The 23,855-nt window shown below is 42.9% G+C and overlaps 1 protein-coding gene across 2 annotated transcripts; it reads right to left on the minus strand.

Moving 5' to 3' along the window:
* Window positions 1–290: 290 nt before the first annotated feature.
* LOC123403794 (bidirectional sugar transporter SWEET2a) lies at window positions 291–2,895 on the minus strand. Of its 2 annotated transcripts, none has more exons than XM_045097710.1 (7): window positions 2,635–2,895; window positions 2,459–2,495; window positions 2,140–2,356; window positions 1,890–2,048; window positions 1,584–1,703; window positions 1,360–1,477; window positions 291–572 (listed from the first exon to the last, which is right to left on the minus strand). In XM_045097710.1, the coding sequence occupies exons 1-6, from the start codon at window positions 2,690–2,692 to the stop codon at window positions 1,364–1,366; spliced, it is 705 nt and encodes a 234-aa protein (XP_044953645.1). In that variant the 5' UTR covers window positions 2,693–2,895; the 3' UTR covers window positions 291–572; window positions 1,360–1,363. The 2 variants fall into 2 exon arrangements, with proteins under 2 accessions (XP_044953645.1, XP_044953644.1); XM_045097709.1 differs by having other exon boundaries at window positions 1,346–1,477; window positions 2,635–2,893.
* Window positions 2,896–23,855: the final 20,960 nt, after the last annotated feature.

A 23,855-nucleotide genomic window follows, 5' to 3' on the forward strand; every position in this document is an offset into this window, starting at 1 on the left:
GTGTGGAAGTTCATAAGGTATGTGTCTACAGCCCCTGAAAAATCAGATCCAAATTTGAGATACAGATTGACAAACAAAAATAACAAATCTAGTATGAATAGTGGCACAAAAAGACAAAACAAAAATAGACACTATTTACACCAGGATTTGCCTTTTCTGTTTTTTAATGTGCATTTCAAATTTGGGCCTGAATTTTTTATGGGTTGCACACACACTCCTTCTGAACATTCATATTTTTTTCCAGAATTTTGGAAATGTTTAAAATTATTTGTTTCTTTCAAATGGGAGCATGAGGAAATTGGTATCACTGGTATTCTACACTTGTACAGATCACATACATGATACAACAATCACGTCTACACATCAGCAATTCATTAACGCCATCTGTACATAGCTTCAAATAAACAAATGGCTCACCCGAAAAACAATATGAACAAATGACTCGAGGACCTTAGAACTAGCACTAGCTTTTTACATAAGCAAAATAATGCAGACAACCTCAACCCTGAGCTGCAGGCAGGCTGTAGGCTTACAGCGATGGCTGTACTGTACATGCCCTAAGAATCATCCATCTGAAATTGGACAGAGGAAAAAGTTCAGACCATGTAGTATTACAACTGAAATATATCTGCTGACTGGTGCATGTTCTGTCTGTAGCCTTCTATAGAAACCCCAAAACGTGCTAGCCATACTCAAACATCAATTTCCGGGCAAAAGAAGAAAACACAAACAGCAATTTGCTGCAAGAAAGTGAATAAAACACAAATAGCAATTTGCTGCAAGAAAGGGACGCCAAGGGAACGTACAATGTCCACCATTGACTGCCAAATTATATTTCGTGCTAAAATGTATTTGTTGGCCCAAGAAGTTGACGCTTCTTTTGGCTAAAAACAGCTTTGAGCTGGCCTCCTTTTGTTGCAATGCAAGACACCATTTCGTACAATAAACATATATTGCTTCGCAAGTTCTCTTACTCTTCGATTTTTCTAAAATAAAACTTGGTAGAGATCTCCACTCTTGAACTTGGCAACATTACACGTCTTGCTTACCCGTACAGACAACTTGAGGCCTACTCTATTGTTGCTATTGCTTGCAGATAAAAGGGACATATATTATGGCAGCTGGCAACAGAGCTGGAGCTATCCATCCACCAATTTTATTTTATTTTGGAAAAGGGAGCTATCCAACCACCATAGGCCCTCACACGATTCAAACGAGACAACAAAGTTTGCACAAATCATTAAAATGGCGTTTTAAACATGTGATGGAGAGGACGCGACCATGATCAGGAAACGAGAAATGGGAAATCCGCGTATAAGAGTATAAATAGATTTTCAAGCTCAACCTTGTTTATCTTGCCTGCTCATGTATGTGTGACTAGTAATGGCCGTCTGGCTTCGTCTCTCGACCCTTTTCTGTAGTACGCATATAACAACAGCTGTACGACACCTAAGACTGTGCCAACGCCATTGGGAACCTGTAATTGGCAAACCAACAAGAAAGAAGGGCCAAACAGAAAATGATGTTAGGCATCCATCCCTCCAATCAAAAGCCCTGATCAGCAATAGAAAACAGGATCTTACATATATGAAGAAGTCATCCAGAAGCGCCCCGTATGCGAAAAATGACACACTCATCAGGGACATCGATAGGGACAAATAAAATGGCATGTACTCCACGCTCTTGGTCCTGATCACCAAATTCTGTCAAAACACAAGAGCAAAGTTCAGTATCGACTATACATTTTGAATAACAAACATGGTAAGATGAGATCAACAACGCCAACCCCATCAAACCTACAGTATTAAGGAGCAATTATACACCAGAAGATGTGGTTATGCAATACAGGTTTGAGTTAGTTATAAAGCAGGGAATGATTGAGGACTCACAATGATGGACAGAGGGGAGGCGAACATGAATATGAGGGACGCCACGCTGAGATAGCCGACGAATGTTCGCCGAGGCTTGTGATCAAACAGCGCCATACTGACATACACAATCAGGCCGAACACACAGAACACCCCTGCCAGCAGCACCAACACCTTGAGCTGCAGCAAGAAAGTAACCACATCAGCCATTCAGTCAAACTTAGAGATGCAGGCAGGGCAGCAAAGGGCAAGTGGTGGGTAGGGTACCGACCCTCTTCTTGGCGTCGGCGTAGGCGATGAAGACGGCGGTGTATGCAAGCTGGAAGACGGCGCCGATGGTGTTGACGGTGGCGACCAAGACGACGCCGTAGGAGACGAAGGGGAGGGCGTACCACATGCAGACCAGGCAGTTCAAGAGCGAGTAGATGTAGGGCGTGGCCGAGAATTGCTCCGTCGACCCATTCCGGACGATCCTCCTGAATGTCGGCCTGAGATCGACAGAGACCAATCAGATCGTCTCGGAGCGATTCGAGCCGAGGCAAGAAGAAATGAAATCGGGCTGAAATCGAAAGGGGGACGGGCGGGCTTACAGCGGGGAGATGAAGAGCACAAACGCAAAGATGTTCCCTGGAAGAAGATTAAGAGTAAAGAGAAGACGGCGGTCAAGAACTGGCCGAACCAAATCTAGGCATCTTCTCCACGACGACGACGACGACAGCAGAGGTCTAAGAAGCAGAGCGAAGGGAATGGTGGTAGCGGTGCTCACCTGCAATTCCTGCCCCATAGCAGCAGAGCTCGTGGTAGGAGGAGCCCGGAGAAGCCATCAATGCAAGGGGAAGAGAGGATCCCGATCCCAGCTGCTCCCGGCTGCCGGCTCCCTCCGATCCCCGCTCGCTCCTCGAGCAGATGCTTTGTATCCTTTTTTTTATTACGTGACAGCAGACGCTTGAGCGTGGGTTCTTTCTTTTCGGAGCAGGAGCAGCTCCACCTCCACCACCACCACCACCACCACGGGGGAAAGAGCTGGCCCGGCTTCTCCTCCTCATATCACGGCACCACCCCTTGCGTTGAATCAAAAGAAAAATAAACACGTGGAAATGGAAGGTGGATATCCTGCGATTTTATTCCTCAGAGTCGCTCGGTCGGGGATGTTGACGGCCGGCTCGGCCCGGTCTAATCCATTGCCATGGCACGTACGACGGTGCAACATGGGAGGCGCGGCCTCATCCGACACGCCACGCGCGCGTGGACGCCGTGGACCTCGCCCCGGTGACGACGGCGGCGCAGCTGACATTTTGCTCCAACAGACCCTGATATCCAGCGAACGGTCGCTAGGAAAAATGGTTTGCGAACGTTTTGGCTGTCATTTATTTGTGTTTATGGAGACAAGTCAACTAATCCACATCATTTCCATGTAACCGTTCATGCAACAAATATACATAGTATTTCGTTTTTAGGCCCATGCAAATAATTTGTATGTACTTCGGGTATATTTTTGTCAAGTTTCCTTCGGACATCCTGATAAGACTGTTTTTTTTAAATAACAAATTTCAATAATGTATACCATAATTCTGAAATTTCACTTATATTACCTGATTGCCCTCGTGTATGCTAAAGAGGAACTCTTCCTTCTTTCTTGACCGAGGAGGCTCTCTTCGGGTAGGGCAAGACTGAAGTAGTCTCTTAATTTTAAACTTGACCAAAAAATGGCATTTCTGGACCGAAGAGCACTATTTGTTGGTCCATTCACCAGAGAGATTATCTTCGGCTTAGCCTAGGCCGAAGAGGACTATGTCCTCTCGACGTCGTGCTCTCTCTCTCTCTCCCTCGCCCCCTCAGTTGATTTTGTGCCACATAATTGTGTGAGGAAAACCTTCTAGTAAATCATTCAAACCTGACTTCAACTCTCATTGCACAACTAATGTATACTGAGATAGTGAGGAAAAAATACATGGAAGCAAAGCACATCCTGACAACAGTTAAAAGCAGTTGGAAGTACAACATTCCTTATGGAAAGGCTTGGAGGGCTAAGCAGAAGGTGATGGAGGAAAGGTTTGGACGTTCATAGACTCCTATGATAATGGTGTCTGTCTCCTTCACACATTGAAAGAAAGAAATTCGGACACTTATGTTGACATACAACGCTTCTTCATGCCTAATATATCAGATTTTAAGGTGTCGCAAGTATTCTTCTCTTTTTTCTTTATGCATCGAAGCTTTCTAACATTATCGTTGTTGGAGATATGTCGTAGAGGCACTCATGTGATGATGATATTTTCCTATGTATTCATGAGTTACTAATTGTGGTGTCCTTGAACATCATCAATGATATGTATCAATAAGTATGTTAATTGTATGTGAAAATATGTATTGTATGACTAGCGTTCTAATTGTCCGTAGTTGATAAGGTTATGCAGACACGTTTCCTTTGACTAATATATGATTCGTTTGAGGACTATGTTTCATGGGTCATGGGCATATATATGCTAAACCGGTAGTATTGACTCGAGAATGTAGATCACTGATCTGGAAAGACCCACTTTGAGAAACAGCGAGATATTGTCACTATTAGTCTCAACTATAATGTGTATGTCATGTCCTATACATGAGGTGTATGGATGTTCTCATGGTGAGGATGGACGCACTTAGGTTCTATCAAATGCTACTCTGCAACTCGGTAGTTATAAAGGCAGCTTTCACGTGAATCATGAGATATGCTGCAAGACATGGTTAACCAAGATGCGATTTGCCCCTCCCACCAGAGAGATATTCTATGGGCCCTTTGTTGATCAGATTCAAAAAGCATGGCCATGCTACTTGTGTTTATATTTAACCTGGCTCGAAAATCTGTATCATGGTTTCGATAAGAGAGGTCGAGCTACCACAAGGCTGACGAGTAATCGCCTTAAGCTCGACAACATGTATGTAGTGAAGCAAAAGAATGGTGCATATGATACATTGTGGAGGTTTGTCGAACGACTTTACACCCACATGGGAGTTGGCACGTTCTACTAGGAGCCACTACCAACTATGGGTGTGTCCATTGATACGTTTCCAATGCATGTATACTTTTTAATTGTTTCATGCTATTATATTATAAATCTTGAATACTTTATATACAATTATAGGCTATTTTATATTATTTTGTTGGACTAAATTATTAACTCGGTGCCCGGTGCATGTTCCTATTTTTTGCGTGTTTTTGACCTTTTCATAGAAATAACACCAAATGAAGTCCAAACACGATGAAACTTTACGGGGGTTATTTTCGGACATAAAGAGCCCTAAAAGATTTGGGAGGTGGCCAAACGAGCCACGAGGGAGCGACGAGCCAACATGGCGTGCCCTGGGGGTAGGGCGTGCCACGCGGGCTTGTGACTCCCTCGGCCACCCTCCTGACCTAATCCCACTTCTATATAACCGTAAATACCCCGAAACAAACAAAGAGACAACCGAAATACTTTTTATGCCGATGCAAACCTCTGTTCCTTTATGGTCCCATCTAGAGGCATTTTTTGGTAATCTGTCGGAGGGGGAATCGATCATGGAGGCCATCTTCATCAACCTTACTACCTCCATGATGATGTGTGAGTAGTTCACCATGGACCTACAGTCCATAGTTAGTATCTAGATTGCTTTTTCTCTCTCTTTGATCTTTAATACAATGTTCTCAATGATCTCCTTGGAGTTCTATGTGATGTCACTCGTGCAACGACGTGCTATACAAACGGGGTTTAACCCCTTTCCGCGACGTCATTTTAAACCGTCTCCTAGTGAGTGTGGGCAATAGGGGGGGTCCTTCCCATACGACCTAGAAACCATCGGGGATAGGTCCTCCAGTCACACACGCTGCGCAAAATGAACTCGTGTGCGATCGGGCTAGTCATCACATCCAATTATACGGGCCCAATCATTTCTGCTTGTATGTACATCCCACACAGTCAATTCAAGAAGAACATTTCCATTCGTATGTACATCTCACACGATGAATCCCACACAAACGTTTCCGTTCGTACGTACATCACACATAATTTTCTCCATCAAATCATCTATGATAGCTTTGCCATTGCAGATGATATTAACAATTTTATCGTTTGCGTTCTTGAATGCATCGCGCACGGTGCACAGAAGAAACTGTGTGGCATAAGTTGTCCATCACACACACTTTTTATGTGGAAAACGTTTGCGCAAGGTGGACTAACGCATACAGTTTTCAAGAGGAATTCATGTGTGATTGTTCATTAATCCAACATGTTTTCGTCCCAGAAAATGTGTGTGTTGTCTTAGGTCATCGCCCATGGTGTTTTCTCAATAACCGTTTGCAATAGAAAACCCCAATTAGCAAGATAATTGGCATATTGTTAATAATCCATTTATTAATCAAATTTTCATTTCATATTAAGCACACAATATATTTCATTGTATTACAGAACCATGATTTCATAATTGAAATACATTAGAGTACATCATCTTGTAGCTTCAACACTCAGTTAAACCATATCGGTATATAGCTAGCTACCCCCATTACACAACTGCACCAACACCGAGTTTCATATGCAACATCTATAACCTTTGGAAATTAGCATCATAGACGGTAGATAGTCAGATGAATGTCATCTAGAAAACTGCTGAAGCGGAAGGCGAATATTGAGCCTTCATTGATGTTGAAGGTCTTTGCAACTTTAGGCCAGTGCTTGTGGAGGATTGACCGTCCATCCTTCGTCCTCTTCAGGAAGACTTCAAGATTGTACCGTGGGTGTTGTATGAATACCTTCCTCGCCTCCTGACCATACAGGTGGTTTGAGAGGTAATCATCGGTGAACTGCTTTGGAAAGGCCTGAAAACAAGGATATGCAAAAATATCTTCTCTAGATTTGAAATGGCACAAAGGAATAAAAAGAGGAGGTATAATAGTTAGTACCATCCTGTAGTGGACTGATGTCTTCTTCATTATGCAGACAAACATCTTGTTGTTTTTCGTCGCTAGTTTCTTTATCCTAACATCTTTCTGAGTTTTTGACATGACTAATATTCATGGACAACTCATTTCCCCATATGCAAAAGGGTCGAACAATGGGTCAAAACCTCTAACAACAGGACCTACATGTGCAAGACCAAATTGTTAAATACCTAAATATTAGAATGGTTCATGCAATTGCACAATAATGTGCTATTATTAGACAAAGGGCCATGCATGTGCAAAACTCGATTGTAAACCTCAATGCTTCCCATTGTTTCCCTGCAACACATATAAGGTAGTTATTGATCAGGTTAAGTGAGGGTTGGCATGCTATCAGTAAAATATGTTTCCCTACAACACATATAAGGTAGTTATTGATCAGGTTAAGTGAGGGTTGGCATGCTATCAGTAAAATATGTGCATGAAAAATAAACACATTGCAGATTCTGCAGATTAATTCGAGCCACATGGAAAAGTCATTTATCCAAACCAAGCATGATTAAGAACTAGGAAATATAGCAATTGTATATGTTTCTCATGTATTAAGTGTAGCCAAATTCGATTTATTCCTCACATGCATAACAATACAAAATTGTACCCACAACAATTGGACATCACATTGCAGAACTGAACCAAGCAGTTAACTAAACACCACAATAAATGAACCAAACATTAACCGAACGCCACATTACACAATATAACATACTCCTAATAGAAGATCAGACAGTTAACCAAACCAAGCATACTTAACAACTTGGAAATATGGCAATTGTATTTGTTTCTCATGTATTTAGTACAACCAAATTCGATTTATTTCTCACATGGTAGACAATAAAAAAATGCACCAACAACAATTGAACATCGCATTGAAGAATTGGACCAAACATTTAACTAACTAGCACAACAAATGAATCAAACATTAACTGAGCACCACATTGCACAATATATAACATACTAGAAGATGAGACAGTTAACCAAACCAAGCATTCTTAAAAACTAGGAAATATAGAAATTGTATTTGTTTCTCATGTATTTAGTATAGCCAAATTCAATTTATTTCTTATATGGTAGACAATAAAAAAATGCACCAACAACAATTGAGCACTGCATTGAAGAATTGAACCAAATAGTTAACTAAACAACACAACAAATGAATCAAACATTAACTGAGCACCACATTGCACAATATATACATACTAGAACATCAGACAGTTAACCAAACCAAGCATGTTTGACAACTTGAAAATATAGCAATTGTATTTGTTTCTCATATATTTTGTACACCCAAATTTGACTTATTTCTCACATGCTCACATGCAAGACAATACAAAATTGCACCTAGAAGAATTGAACAACACATTGTAGAATTGAACCAAACAGTTAACTGAACACGAAAACAAATTAACGAAACAGTTAATAAGTGAGCACCACATTTCACGACATATAGAACATATACACTAGAGGAGCAGATTGCATGGTAAAAGTATATAGGACAATTCACTAGAATTTGCTAAGGAAAGGCGGGAGAACCAAGGCAACGGGTAAACCGAACATGATTAACTGATGTAGATAGCTGACTGAACACAGGTCCTTATAATGAGCTAATAAGACAAGCTACTCATCATCTTTAGAGATATCGATGATGATTGGCTCCTTGGACATGGAAGAGGCGAGGCCTCCACATTGTGGGTGCTATCGAATTGAGGTAAGCACATGCACGCTGAGAAAACACCTTATAGTCTTCATCGAAGGAACCGACGATGGTCTCGAGAAAATGCCATGAGCTATCGTTTAAAGCAGCTAGCCGTGACGTGGCATCGACGCACGAGGCATCGACGATGGCCTCGACGACGAGGTGCTCCTCCAAAATCTGGGGGTCGGCATGAATGGCAGCCATTGCGACCTCATCCTCGTGTGCGGCCACGATTTGCTTCTCCGCTGCCAAATGCTCCTTGAGCTCCTGGCTATAGTGCATGCACCATGGCTTAGGGCAGCACTTATTTGAAGTAGGGGTCGATGATTTGGGTGGAAGGTGTCGTGCCAGCGATCGGGGCATGTGGGATGTAGAAGGAGGAGGAGGATGGGGTCAGGTGTGGATTACATGCCTAGAAAAACTGGTGCGCAAAGTGTCATCAGAAACGATACCGTGGATGATATGTGAACATCACAAACAATTCATATAGCTTACTCCATGTATGATGAGTTTGAACATGCAAATTTTGGTCCAAATTTCCCTAGTTACAGTGGTCATCCACGTCATTGCATAATTTGGGTACACAAAAGAGCCTATAGCACACCCACACTTCTTAATCGAGCAAGTTTAGCAATTAAACAGAGCTAGCTGACCTAAACATTACTCTAATAAATTAAATACCGGTGATCTAAATTAAACAAAGAGTACTACTCCGGCTGGCGCTCATCAATCTATGTCATCTCCTCCATGTCCAGCTCCCGCCCAGTGATCTCCTGGGGAAGGGGCTCCATGGCATCCACCACACCATACTCAGCAAGCATCTCCCCATCCGCGTCCGACATCTCTTTGGAAAAGGCCGCCACGGATGAGCATGGGTGGCCGCGATCTGGGCTTGGATGGGCTCCGTCATGGCAAGGTATGCCACGAAGGAATGGATGGCTTCTCGAATGCTCTTGGCGATTGCTTTCTGCCATGGGTTGCCGACCATTGCTGGAGAAGCTTCGTTCAATTTGTGCGGTGACCGTCAGAAGCTGGGCGTGGGCGGCCTCGACATGGTCGTGGGTAGCCTCCATCAGGGCTAAGGCCGCCGCTACGTTATGGATAGCTATTGTGCCGCTCAGGCCAATTGATATCCCCATTGCAGATGTTGCTGTCGCCACCTGGGCAGTAACATTGGCCATTTGGGCTGCCTTGGCCACCCGGTCGCAGATTGCGGTCACACTCACGCAGCTTGTTAGCACGCGCATGGCGGCTGTGCTCTCGCTGGACTGGGCCACCAAGGTTTCCCTCACGAAGCGGGTCCACATCTGCATCTTTCACCGCCGATGATTGAGCAGTGAAATGATATTTGGGGAGCGACCTAGTGTGCTTGACGTGCCGTTTTGTGGACTATAGCCAACGCACCTTCTCGCATAAGCCATATACGTACTACTCCGACGGTACGATGCTCCAAGATATTTTGTCTTGCATCTCACATGGTTGGTGATAATAAATGTGTGCGATCAACTTGATTTTTCACCTTGATTTGAAATACATAATGGGGTCACAACATAAAAGGATGGTGTTTGAATTGCTAGAACTTTTATCTGCAGTGAACATGCAACTATAGGTCTGTCCTCAAAACATATGGAACTATTCAGGGTTCATTTGGACATTTTCATACATTAACTTGATTTTCTAGGAATTTTGGGTGCACAATTTAAAATTAAACTACATGCACATGCTCCAGTGCACCAAAATGGGTTGTAAAATCATATATGTGTCCATGGGTTAATGCTTATGTCCCATGCAAGAAATGGGGATGAATTTCAAACATCCCGACACTGTGGCTCGCCCGCAAACGTTGAGATACTTGGTTTTGAAATACTAGTAAATCCAAAACTCGTCTGAAATTCATGAACCTTGGCATGCTATCATGGAATGACATCAATATGTTGTCATAATTTTTTTATCCCATTTGAGTTAGGTTTTGGTATAAGCTTCTCACAAACGACATCTTCTCATAAGAAGTCTCATGGTCCCCATAGCGAATGTGTCACCTTTGTGGATGAAACGATATTTGTTGCCTCTTCTTGCTTTGAATTTTTTTCATGTGTCAACATGGAACAACATGAGTCCCATGTTAAATTTTGGAATTTTTCAGGGTTCATTTCAACATTTTTATACATTAACTGAGTTTCTAGTCATTTATGTGCATAATTCAAATTTGAACTATAGGCACATGCTCCTGTGCATAAAAATGGGTTGAAAAATCAAATATGTCTCCTTGGTTGCATGCTTAGGTCCATGCAAGAAATAGGAATGAATATCAAACACATGGGCACTGTTGCTTGGGCGCAAACATTGAGATACATGGTTTTAAAATTCAAGTAAATCCAAAACTCGTCAAAAATTCATGAAACTTGGAATGCTATCATGGAACATTATCAACATGTTGTGGTAAAAAATTGCCCCATTTGGAGCAGGTTTGGGTATAAGCTTCCCACGAACCAGAGCTTCTCACAACAAGCCTCATGGTTCTGGTAGGGAACTTCTCACCTTTGTGGATGAAACGATATTCATTGCCTCTTCTCGCTTTCAATATTTTTCTAGTGTCAACATAGAACAACATGAGTGTTGTCTTAAATTTTGGAATATTTGGGGTTCGCTTGGACATTTTTATACATTAACTGAGTTTTCTATGCATTTATGTGCATAATTCAAATTTGAAATACATGCATATGCTCCAGTGCATATAAATGGGTTGAAAATCAAATGTGTGTCCTTGGTTGGATGCTTATTAGGTCCCATGCAAGAGATGGCAATGAATGTCAAACACCTCGGTACCGTCGCTTGGCCGCAAACATTGAGATACATGGTTTTAAAATTCTAGTAAATCCAAAACTCGTGTAGAATTCATGAAACTTGGAATGCTTTCATGGAACGGCGCCAACATGTTGTGGTAAAATTTTTGTCTCATTTGCGGCAGGTTTGGTTATATGCATATCACAAACGAGAGCTTCTCACAACAAGCCTCATGGTTCCGGTAGGGAATGTGCCTCCTTCGTGGATGAAACGATATTCGTTGCCTCTTCTTGCTTTCATTTTTTTATTGGCAACATAGAGCAACATGAGTATCTTGTTAAAATTTGGAATTTTTTGGGGTTCATTTGGACATTTTTATACATTAACTAAGTTTTCTAGACGTTTTATGTGCATAATTCAAATTTGAACTATAGGCACATGCTCTAGTGCAGAAAAATGGGTTGAAAAATCAAATGTTTGTCCTTGTGTGCATGCTTAGGTCCCATGCAAGAAATGGGAATGAATTTCAAACACCTCGGCATCATGCCTCACGCGCAAACATTGAGATACTTGGTTTTAAAATTCTAGTAAATCCAAAAGTCATCTGAAATTCATGAAACTTGGCATGCCATCATTGAACGGCATCAAACATGATTTTGTAAAAAGTTTGTCCCATTTGGGGCAGGTTTGGGTATAAGCTTCTCACAAACCAGAGCTTCCCACAACAAGCCTCGTGGTTTCGGTAGGGAATGTGCCTCCTTCGTGGATGAAATGATATCCGTTACCTCTTCTTGCTTTCAATTTTTTTCGTAGTTGCAACATAGAGTAACATGAGTGTCTTATTAAAATTTGGAATTTCTCGGGGGTTGTTTGGACAGTTTTATACATTAACTGAGTTTTCTAGGCATTTTATGTGCATAATTCCAATTTGAACTACATTAACCGACTCCTGGCTGATTGTGTTGGTTTTCCTCCAAGCTTAAAGGGTGATGTAGCACAACGATGGCAAGTATTTCCCTTAGTTATAAAACCAAGGTATCAATCCAGTAGGAAGATCCACAAGTCTATGTAAGAAGCACCTGCACACAAATAGAAAATCCTCGCAACCCAACGCGTGGAGGGGTTGTCAATCCCTTGTGGGTAAAATATGGATAGATTAATACCTGCAAATAAGAGTGATAGCAAACGGAACGCAACAAGGTATTTTTGGGTTTTTTCTAATAATATAGATCTGGAAATAAAAGAGCAAATAAAATAGAAATGCAAATAGCAAAGTAGAGATTGCTAATAGATGAAGTGAAGTAGACCTGGGGGCGTAGGTTCCACTAGTGGCTTCTCTCTAGAAAATAGAAAACGGTGGGTAGACATATTAATGTTGGGCAATTGATAGAAGAGAAAACAATTATAAAGATATTCAAGACAATGATCATGTATATAGGGATCACGTCCAAGACAAGTAGACTGACTTGTGCCTACATCTACTTCTATTACTCCACACATCGGCCGCTATCCAGCATGCATCTAGTGTATTGAGTTCATGGAGAAACGGAGTAATGCCTTAAGAACGATGATATGATGTTGAAAAGATCTATTCATGTAGGAATAGACCCCATCATTTTATCCTTAATGGCAACGATACATGCGTGCCATGTCTCTTTTTGTCACTGAGATTGAGCACCGCAAGATCGAACCCATCACAAAGCACCTCTTCCCATTCCAAGATAAAAGATGAAATTGGCTAGAAATAAAACCAAATATCAAAGAAGAAATACGAGGCTATAATAATCAAGAATGAATATGTTTTCATAGATCTGATCATAAACTCACAATTCATCGGATCCCAACAAACACACTGCAAAAGAAAGAGTTACACCATATGGATCTCCAAGAGACCATTGTATTGAGAAACAAAACGAGAGATAAAGCCATCTAGCTACTACCTATGGACCCATAGGTCTGCTATGAACTACTCACGCACCATCGGAGGAGCACCAATGAGGATGGTGAACCCCTCCATGATCGTGTTCCTCTATGGAATGGGGTCTAGATTGGATTTCATGGCTCTGGAACTTGCGGCGGTTGAAATGATCTTTCGTCGACTCCCCTAGGGTTTTCTGAATATTATGGTATTTCTAGAGCTTAGAGGCAGTGGAGCAGGTGCCCGAGGGCCCCATTAGCTACCAGGCCGCGCTAGGGGCCCCTGGCGCGCCCTGGTGTCTAGTGGCCCTCCGTGGGCCTCGTGTTCTGCTCATTCTTGGCTCCCAAGTTTCCTTCTAGCCCAAAAAAAACTTCATAAACTTTCATGGAATTTGGACTTCATCTGATATGGATTTTCTTTGAATGAATAAAATAGGAAAAAACAGCAAGTGGCACTAGACACTATGTCAATAGGTTAGTCCCAAAAAATGATATAAAGTTGCTATAAAATGATCATAAAACATCCAAGAATGATAATATAACAACATGGAACAATAAAAAATTATGGATACATTGGAGACGTATCAGCATCCCCAAGCTTAATTCATGCTCGTCCTCGAGTAGGTAAATGATAAAAACAGAATTTTTGATGTGGAATGTTGCCTCACAGGTTCATCATATTCTTTTTCTTTCAACATGGATATATGGACTTATAGATGATGCAAAGCAATAGTCTATAGTTTGACATGAAAATTTCTATACACAAGCATATCAACAAGCAACCAAGTCTTTCAAAATATTAACGCTAAAGAACGTTATCCTAGCCCATCATGCTCTATCATTGATCTGTTCATGCAACACACTCAAATATTAACTACATGCAATGCTCAAGTATGATAAAGGTGTTCCTTAGTTGGTGCTTTATAAGAGAAGATGGAGACTGATGTTTGCTCTGTATCCCTTGCAACAGCGCCAGGAAATAGTTGTGTCGATGGCACCAGGAATCCTTCAGCTACGTCTACGCCTTAAGGGACTTCCTAGGCAAGTATGCAAAGGATTTCCCCCGTGGCCTTGGAGCCTTGCGTTGGTGTTCCCTCGAAGCGGAAAGGGTGATGTAGCATAGCGATGGTAAGTATTTCCCTCAGCTTGAGAACCAAGGTATCAATCCGGCGGAAGAGTATCTCAAGATCCTGCACAAACACAAAAGCTTGCACCCAACGCTATGAAGGGGTTGTCAATCCCTTATAGATTGTTTGCCAAGTGAGAATTGAAAGCAACAAAGTAACAAAGCAAAGTAAAAGCAGAGGTGTAAACGATGGATGTGAATAGACCCGGGGGCTGCAGTGTTTACTAGTGGCTTCTCTCATGAAAGCAAGTAGACGGTGGGTGAACAAATTATTGTCGAGCAAATGATAGAACCGTGCAAAGTCGTGACGATATATATGCAATGATTATTTCTATAGGCATCATGTCCGAAACAAGTAGACCGATACTTTCTGCATCTACTACTATTACTCCACACGTCGACCGCTATCCAGCATGCATCTAGTGTATTAAGTCCATAAGAACAGAGTAACGCCTTAAGCAAGATTACATGATGTTGAGGGATAATCTCAAACCAATGATAAAACCCCCATCTTTTTACCCTTGATGGCAACTACTTGATGTGTGCCTTGCTGCCCCTACTATCACTAGGAAAGGTCACCACATGGTAGAACTGAAAACTAAGCACTTCTCCCATTGCAAGAATCATAGATCTAGTTGGCCAAACATAACCCAAGACTCGGAGAGACTTACAAGGATATCAAATCATGCATATAAGAAATCAGCAAAGACTCAAATATATATCATAGATAATCTAATCACAAATCCACAATTCATCGGATCTTGACAAACACACCGCCAAAGAAGATTACATCAGATAGATCTCCATGAAGATCATGGAGAACTTTGTATTGAAGATCCAAGAGAGAGAAGAATCCATCTAGCTACTAACTACGGACCCGTAGGTCTGAAGTGAACTACTCACAAGTCATTGGAGGGGCGATGATGATGATGATGAAGCCCTCCAACTCCAAAGTCCCCTCCGGCAGGGCGCCGGGAAGGGTCTCCAGATGAGATCTCGCGGAAACGGAAGCTTGCGGCGGCGCAAAAGTATTTTCGAGGCTCCCCTGATTTTTTGCGGAATATTTGGGAATTTATAGGCCAAAGACCTAGGTCAGGGGGCGTCCAGGGAGGCCACAAGCCTGCCCACCGCCGCCTCCCCCTCGTGGCGGAGTGGGGGCTTGTGGGCTCCCTGGAGCCCACCTTCTTGGCCAAAAGCCCCGTGGTCTTCTTCCATTCGGGAAAAAATCATTTCGGGGTTTTTCTTCTGTTTGGACTCCGTTCCAAAATTAGATCTAAAAAGAGTCAAAAACACGGAAAAAACAGGAACTGGCACTTGGCACTGAATTAATAAGTTAGTCCCAAAAAAGATATAAAAGGTACATAAAACAACCAAAGAAGACAAGATAACAACGTGAAACCATCAAAAATTATAGATACGTTTGAGACGTATCAAGCATCCCCAAGCTTAACTCCTGCTCGTCCTCGAGTAGGGAAGTGATAAGAATGAATTTTGATGCTTTCATGCTACCTAGAATAGGTGTCCTTTGTAATTCCTCTTATGTGACGTGAATGTTCAGATCCATTAGATTCAAAACAATAGTTTTCTATTGACGTGGAAACAATAATAATTCAAGCAAACTAGCAAAGTAATCATGAACTTTCAAAATAACAAGGCCAAAAGAAAGTTATCCCTACAAAAGCATATAGTCTGGCTATGCTCTATCATCATTGCGCAACGAATTTAAATCATGCACAACCCCGGTATTGGCCAAGTAATTGTTTCACACCTTTACTTTCTCAAACCTTTTCAACCCTCACGCAATACATGAGCGTGAGCCATGGTTATAGCACTATAGATGGTGTGGCATGTGGTGGAGATTACAAGACAAAAAGGAGAAGATTGTCACATTAAGTAGGCATATCAATGAGCTGTGGAGATGCTCATCAATAGATATCAATGTGAATGAGTAGGGATTGCCATACAAATGATGCACTAGAACCACGAGTATGTGAAAGCTCTTAAAGAGAACTAGTGGGTGTGCATCCAACTTGCTTGCTCACGAAGACCTAAGGCAATTTTGAGGAAGCCTATCATTGGAATATACAAGCCAAGTTATATAATGAAAATTTCCCACTACCTATATGGTGGTGACAAAACGAGAGACTCTCAATCATGAAGATCATGGTGCTTAATATGCACAAGTGTGGAAAAAGTGGTAGCATTGTCCCTTCTCTCTTTTTCTCTCATTTTTTTATTTGGTGGGCTCTTTGGCCTCTTTTATTTCCTCACATGGGACAATGCTCCATTAATGATGATCATCACACTTTCAACTCAAAACTTAGAGCAACTATGATTCTATATGGAATGCCTTCGGTAGTGTACCGTGGCAATGATCTAGCATGGCATAGACATCAATGGAAACATCATGCTAGCTATCTTACGATCGTGCAAAGGAAAAGTAGAGGCGGTGGCACATGTCATGGTGGTAGTTGCATGGCAATATATCTCGGAATGACTTTGAAAAAGCCATAGTAGGTAGGTATGGTGGGTGTTTTGAGGGAGGCTAATGGTTGGTTTTGTGCACGAGCTAAAGTTGCACGATACTAAGAAGATAGTGATGGTGGAAGGTGAAAGTGCATCTAAACCATGGACTCAACATTAGTCATGAAGAACTCATATACTTGTTGCAAAAGTTTTATTAGTAATAGAAACAAAGCATTCGACGCATACTCCTAGGTGAAGGGTTGGTAGGTATAAACCATCGCGCGATCCCGACCGCCACGCAAAGGATGACAATCAATAGACTCATCATGCTCAGATTTCATTACACAGCGGTTCACCATACGTGCATGCTACGAGAATCACTAACTTCAACACAAGTATTTCTAGATCCACAACACCTTACTAGCATGACTTCAATATTACCATAACCACAACTCAAAACTAATTGAGATGAATCAAACTTCTCTAACTATTCAATGCACATGAAGGTGGAAGTTTTCGTATCCCTTTGGATAACTACCCCTTTTGAGGCTACTTTCAAAGCATAAATCAACTACCAAGCCACGCACCGCTGTGCTCTAAAAGATATAAGTGAAGCTCAAGTGAGCTGAATTGTCTACCAAAAGATATAAGTGAATCTCGACAAAATCACGGTGTGTGCATGTCTCTCTTTCTAGGTGTGCAGCAAGGATGATTGTGACACAACAAAAATAAAAGACTCCTACGATACAAGACGCTCCAAGCAAAAACACATAACATGTGGTGAATAAAAATATAGCCCCAAGTAACGATACCGATGGATTGAAGACGAGAGAGGGGATGCCTTCCCGGGGCATCCCCAAGCTTCGGCTTTTACGGCATCCTTGAATCTTCTGGGGTGCCTTGGGCATCCCCAAGCTTGAGCTCTTGCCACTCTTTCTCTTTTTGTCCATAAGAACTTCACCCAAAACTTGAAAACTTCACAACACGAAACTTAAACAGAAACTCGTGAAACATTAGTATAAGAAAGCAAACCACCACTTCCTTAGGTACTGTAGCAAACTTAAATTCTACTTGTGCTGATGTTGGGTTACTGTACTTTCAATCTTCCATGGCTAATACGCCCCGATACTATCCATAGTTTCATCAAAATAAGCAACCAACACAATAAAAACAGAATCTGTTAACAGAAGACCAGTCTGTAGCAATCTGTATATTTTGTATACCTCCCCCCGTGGCCTTGGAGCCTTGCGTTGGTGTTCCCTCGAAGCGGAAAGGGTGATGTAGCACAGCGACGGTAAGTATTTCCCTCAGTATGAGAACCAAGGTATCAATCCGGCGGAAGAGTATCTCAAGATCCTACACAAACACAAAAGCTTGCACCCAACGCTATGAAGGGGTTGTCAATCCCTTATAGATTGTTTGCCAAGTGAGAACTGAAAGCAACAAAGTAACAAAGCAAAGTAAAAGCGGAGGTGTAAACGATGGATGTGAATAGACCCGGGGGCCGTAGTGTTTACTAGTGGCTTCTCTCATGAAAGCAAGTAGGCGGTGGGTGAACAAATTACTGTCGAGCAATTGATATAACCGTGCAAAGTCGTGACGATATATATGCAATGATTATTTCTATAGGCATCACGTCCGAAACAAGTAGACCGATACTTTCTGCATCTACTACTATTACTCCACACGTCAACCGCTATCCAGCATGCATCTAGTGTATTAAGTCCATAAGAACAGAGTAACGCCTTAAGCAAGATGACATGATGTAGAGGGATAATCTCAAACCAATGATAAAACCCCCATCTTTTTACCCTTGATGTCAACTACTTGATGTGTGCCTTGCTGCCCCTACTGTCACTGGGAAAGGTCACCACATGGTAGAACCCAAAACCAAGCACTTCTCCCAGTGCAAGAATCATAGATCTAGTTGGCCAAACAAAACCCAAGACTCGGAGAGACTTACAAGGATATCAAATCATGCATATAAGAAATCAGCAAAGACTCAAATATATATCATAGATAATCTGATCACAAATCCACAATTCACCAGATCTCGACAAACACACCGCCAAAGAATATTACATCAGATAGATCGCCATGAAGATCATGGAGAAATTTGTAATTAAGATCCAAGAGAGAGAAGAAGCCATCTAGCTACTAACTACGGAACCGTAGGTCTAAAGTGAACTACTCACGAGTCATTGGAGGGGCGATGATGATGATGAAGAAGCCTCCAACTCCAAAGTCCCCTCCGGCAGGGCACCGGGAAGGGTCTCCAGATGAGATCTCACGGAAACGGAAGCTTGCGGCGGCGGAAAAGTCTTTTCGAGGCTCCCCTGATTTTTTGCGGAATATTTGGGAATTTATAGGCCAAAGACCTAGGTCAGGGGGCGGCCAGGGAGGCCACAAGCCTGCCCACCGCTGCCTCCCCCTGGTGGCGGAGTGGGGGCTTGTGGGCTCCCTGGAGCCTACCTGGCTTGGCCCAAAAGCCCGTGGTCTTCTTCCGTTTGGGAAAATTTCATTTCGGGGTTTTTCTTCCGTTTGGACTCCGTTCCAAAATCAGATCTAGAAAGAGTCAAAAACACGGAAATAACATGAACTGGCACTTGGCACTGAATTAATAAGTTAGTCCCAAAAAAGGTATAAAAGGTACATAAAACAACCAAAGAAGACAAGATAACAGCGTGAAACCATAAAAAATTATAGATATGTTTGAGACGTATCAGAGACTCAAATTCAAAAATAAAAATTGCATAAAGTAAATAGATATGCCCTTCGCAGAGGGAAGCAGGGATTTGTAGAGGTGCTAGAGCTAAAAGTGAAAAAAACTTAGAGATAATTTTTTTGGGTGGTATGCTTTTCTCTCAATGAAAACGACTAAGAGTTTCCCATATCCTCCATGCTAAACAAATTATAGGTGGTTCCGAAACTAAAAATAAAGTTTATTCCTTTTTCCACCATTCTTTCACATTCCATGGCTAGTCGTATCCACGGGTACCGTCCATACCAACAATTTCCAAGGAATTTATTATTTGACAACACAATTTTTTTTTGCATTTTCGGACTGGGCATCCCTAACTCCACCTATGTTGTCTCAGCATAGTCGGTCCGAAGCCCGGGTAAAGGAGGAGGGTTGTGATAGGCGTGGCGAGCCAACGTGAAAAACTCAGCCACTCTTATGGAGATGAAACCCAAAGGAAACTCGTTGGGGCGTAACCCTCTTAGAGACGCGCCACATCGGAACCCGGGTGTGGTGTCAAATGGGCAAGGGCCGGGCCGTCACCCCCTTGGTGGCGCGCTGTATCTTGATCTGGATACAGTGATAAGTGAGCAAGGGTCGGGTCGCCGCATCCTTAGTCGCGCGCTGCACCGACGCCCCGGTGTAGTGAAAAATGGGCAAGGGTCTTCGCATTTGACTTGACAAGTGCGGAGGGTAAGGAATTTAGCCGAGCCTAGGAGGATACGCTTAGGTAGCTGGAACGTAGGGTCCCTGACGGGTAAGTTACGGGAGCGAGTTGATACGGCGGTGAGGAGGCGTGTTGATGTCCTATGTGTCCAAGAGACCAAACGGAAGGGACAAAAGGCGAAGGAGGTGGAGGATACCGGTTTCAAGTTGTTTACACGGGGGCAACTTCAAACAAGAATGGAGTAGGCATCTTGGTCAACAAGAGCCTTAGGGATGGAGTTGTGGACGTTAAGAGGCAAGGGGACCAGATAATCCTTGTCGAGCTGGTAGTTGGGGACTTAGTCCTCAATGTTATCAGCGCGTATGCCCCGCAAGTAGGCCACAAGGAGAGGACCAAGAGGGAGTTCTGGGAAGGCCTGGAGGACTTGGTTAGGAGGGTACCTATTGGTGAGAAGATCTTCATAGGAGGAGACCTCAATGGCCATATGGGTACATCTAACACAGGTTTTGAAAGGGTGCATGGGGGCTTTGGCTATGGCATCAGGAACCAAGAAGGAGAAGATGTCCTGAGCTTCGCTCTAGCCTACGACATGGTTGTAGCTAACACCTTCTTTAGGAAGAGAGAATCCCATCTAGTGACGTTCAGTAGTAGTCTACACTCTAGCCAGATTGATTTTGTCCTCTCTAGAAGAGAAGACAGACGCGCTTGCATTGATTGTAAAGCGATACTTGGAGAGAGTGTTGTCCCTCAACATAAGCTTGTGGTTGCTGACTTCCGCTTTAGGATTCGTGTCCAACGGGATAAGCGCGCCAAAGTCGCTAGAACGAAGTGGTGTAAGCTCAAGGGGGAGGCATCCCAGGCTTTCAGGGAGAGGGTCATTAAGGAGGGGGCCTTGGGAGGAAGGAGGTGATGCAAACTTGATGTGGACGAGTGTGGCGACCTTCTTGCGGAAGGTCGCTGTAGAGGAGTTTGGGGTGACCAAGGGAAGTAGAAGGGAAGCTAAGGACACCTGGTGGTGGAACGATGAGGTCCAGAAGGTTATTAGGGAGAACAAGGACTGTTTCAGATGCCTATATCTAGACAGGAGTGCAGCTAACATGGAGAAGTATAAGGTGGCGAAGAAGGCTGCAAAGCGGGCGGTGAGTGAAGCGAGAGGTCGGGCGTATGAGGACCTCTACCAACATTTAAACACTAAGGAAGGCGAAAGGGACATCTATAAGATGGCCAAGATTAGGGAGAGCAAGACGAGGGATGTCGGTGAAGTGAAATGCATAAAGAATGGAGATGATCAGCTTCTTGTGAAGGATGAGGCGATCAAGCGTAGATGGCGGGAGTACTTTGACAACCTTTACAATGGAGAGGTTGACAGCTCTACCATTGAGCTAGACGACTCCTTTGATGATACGAGCATGTGATTTGTGCGACGTATCCAGGAGTGTGAGGTTAAGGAGGCGTTAAAAAGGATGAAAGTAGGCAAGGCGATGGGTCCTGATGGTATCCCCATCGAGGTGTGGAGAGGCCTTGGAGACATAGCGATAGTATGGCTAACTAAGCTTTTCAACCTCATTTTTCGGTCAAACAAGATGCCCGAAGAATGGAGGCGGAGTATTTTAGTACCAATCTTTAAGAACAAGGGGGATGTTCAAAGTTGTACTAATTACCGCGAAATCAAGCTAAGGAGCCATACTATGAAGCTATGCGAGAGAGTCATTGAACACCGCTTAAGAAGGTTGACAAGCGTGACCAAAAACCAATTTGGTTTCATGCCTGGGAGGTCTACCATGGAAGCCATCTTCTTGGTACGATGGCTGATGGAGAGATACAGGGAGCAAAAGAAGGACCTTCATATGATGTTCATTGATTTGGAGAAGGCCTATGATAATATACCTCGGAATGTCATGTGGTGGGCCTTGGAGAAACACAAAGTCCCAATAAAGTACATTACCCTCATCAAGGATATGTATGATAATGTTGTGACAAGTGTTCGAACAAGTGATGGCGACACCGATGACTTTCCGATTAGAATAGGGCTACACCAAGGGTCAGCTTTGAGCCCTTATCTTTTTGATTTGGTGATGGATGAGGTCACAAGGGATATACAAGGAGATATCCCATGGTGTATGCTCTTTGCGGATGATGTGGTGCTAGTCGATGATAGTCGAACAGGGGTTAATAGAAAGTTAGAGTTATGGAGGCGGACTCTAGAATCGAAAGGTTTTAGGCTTAGTAGAACTAAAACTGAATACATGAGGTGTAGTTTTAGTGCTACTAGGCACGAGGATGGAGAGGTTAGCCTTGGTGGGCAGGTGGTACCGGAGAGAGACACGTTTCGATATTTGGGGTCCATGTTGCATAAGGATGGCAATATCGATGAAGACGTGGGCCACCGAATCAAGGCTGGGTGGATGAAGTAGTGCCAAGCTTCTGGCATACTCTGTGACAAGAGAGTGCCACAAAAGCTAAAAGGCAGGTTTATAGGACAACTATCCGACCTGCGATGTTGTATGGCGCGGAGTGTTGGCCAACCAAGAGATGACATATCCAACAGTTAGGTGTAGCAGAGATGCGCATGTTGAGATGGATATGTGGACACACAAGGAAGGATCGGGTACGGAATGACGATATACGAGAGAGACTTGGGGTAGCACCGATTGAAGAGAAGCTGGTCCACCATCGTCTCAGATGGTTTGGACATATTCAACGGAGGCCACCGGAAGCGTCGGTGCATAGCTGACGGATAAAGCGTGCTGAGAATGTTAAGAGGGGTCGTTGTAGACCAAACTTGACATGGGAGGAGTCCGTTAAGAGAGACCTGAAGGTTTGGAATATCGACAAAGACTTAGCCATGGACAGGGGTGCGTGGAAGTTAGCTATCCACGTTCCAGAGCCATGACTTGACTTCGAGATCTTATGGGTTTCAACTCTAGCCTACCCCAACTTGTTTGGGACTGAAATGATTGGTTGTTGTTGTTGTTGTTGTTTTGTTGGGACTGGGCATCCCTATTACCTACATACTCTTGTGCAGTGACAAGTGAATAAACATTCATCTTCACTACAAGGAATATGCTAGTACACGACGCTATTTTTTCGTCCTACATCGTCACGGTTTTTCATTTACGACGATCGCACGACGAAAAAACAAGCGTCGAAAACGGAGCGTCAGAAATGAACAGCAACGACGTTTTGGTCAAAATCGTCGTAACTTTACGACGATTCCTCGATTGTCGTAACCTTTACGACGATCCTAAATCATCGCTGACAATCAAACCCAGTCCTACGTGGCAGTCTTACGTGGCAAAATTACGACGAAATCAAAACGTCATGGCTGAAATCAGCCCAACCCATTTCAATTGATCACATGGACTCGTTTTATTTTTTTGGGCTTTTCTTATTGGGCTTCTTTTGGGCCTTGGCCTATTTTCAGCCACTTTAGTTTTTTTTTTCAAATTTTTTTTATCATTCTAATTTGGGCTTGCCTTGGCCTTTTCATGCCCAAATACATTTGATCCATTTTCAGTTTTGGCCTTTTTTCATTTTTGAATTCAACAACTTTTTTTTCCAGAACTTGGTTTCATTTCTATTTATTGGGCCTTTTTCAACAAATTATTTGTCCAATATTGAATGCAGCACTATT

The sequence above is a fragment of the Hordeum vulgare genome, chromosome 6H (assembly GCF_904849725.1).
Source record: "Hordeum vulgare subsp. vulgare chromosome 6H, MorexV3_pseudomolecules_assembly, whole genome shotgun sequence".
In the NCBI taxonomy this organism is placed as follows: Eukaryota; Viridiplantae; Streptophyta; class Magnoliopsida; order Poales; family Poaceae; genus Hordeum; species Hordeum vulgare.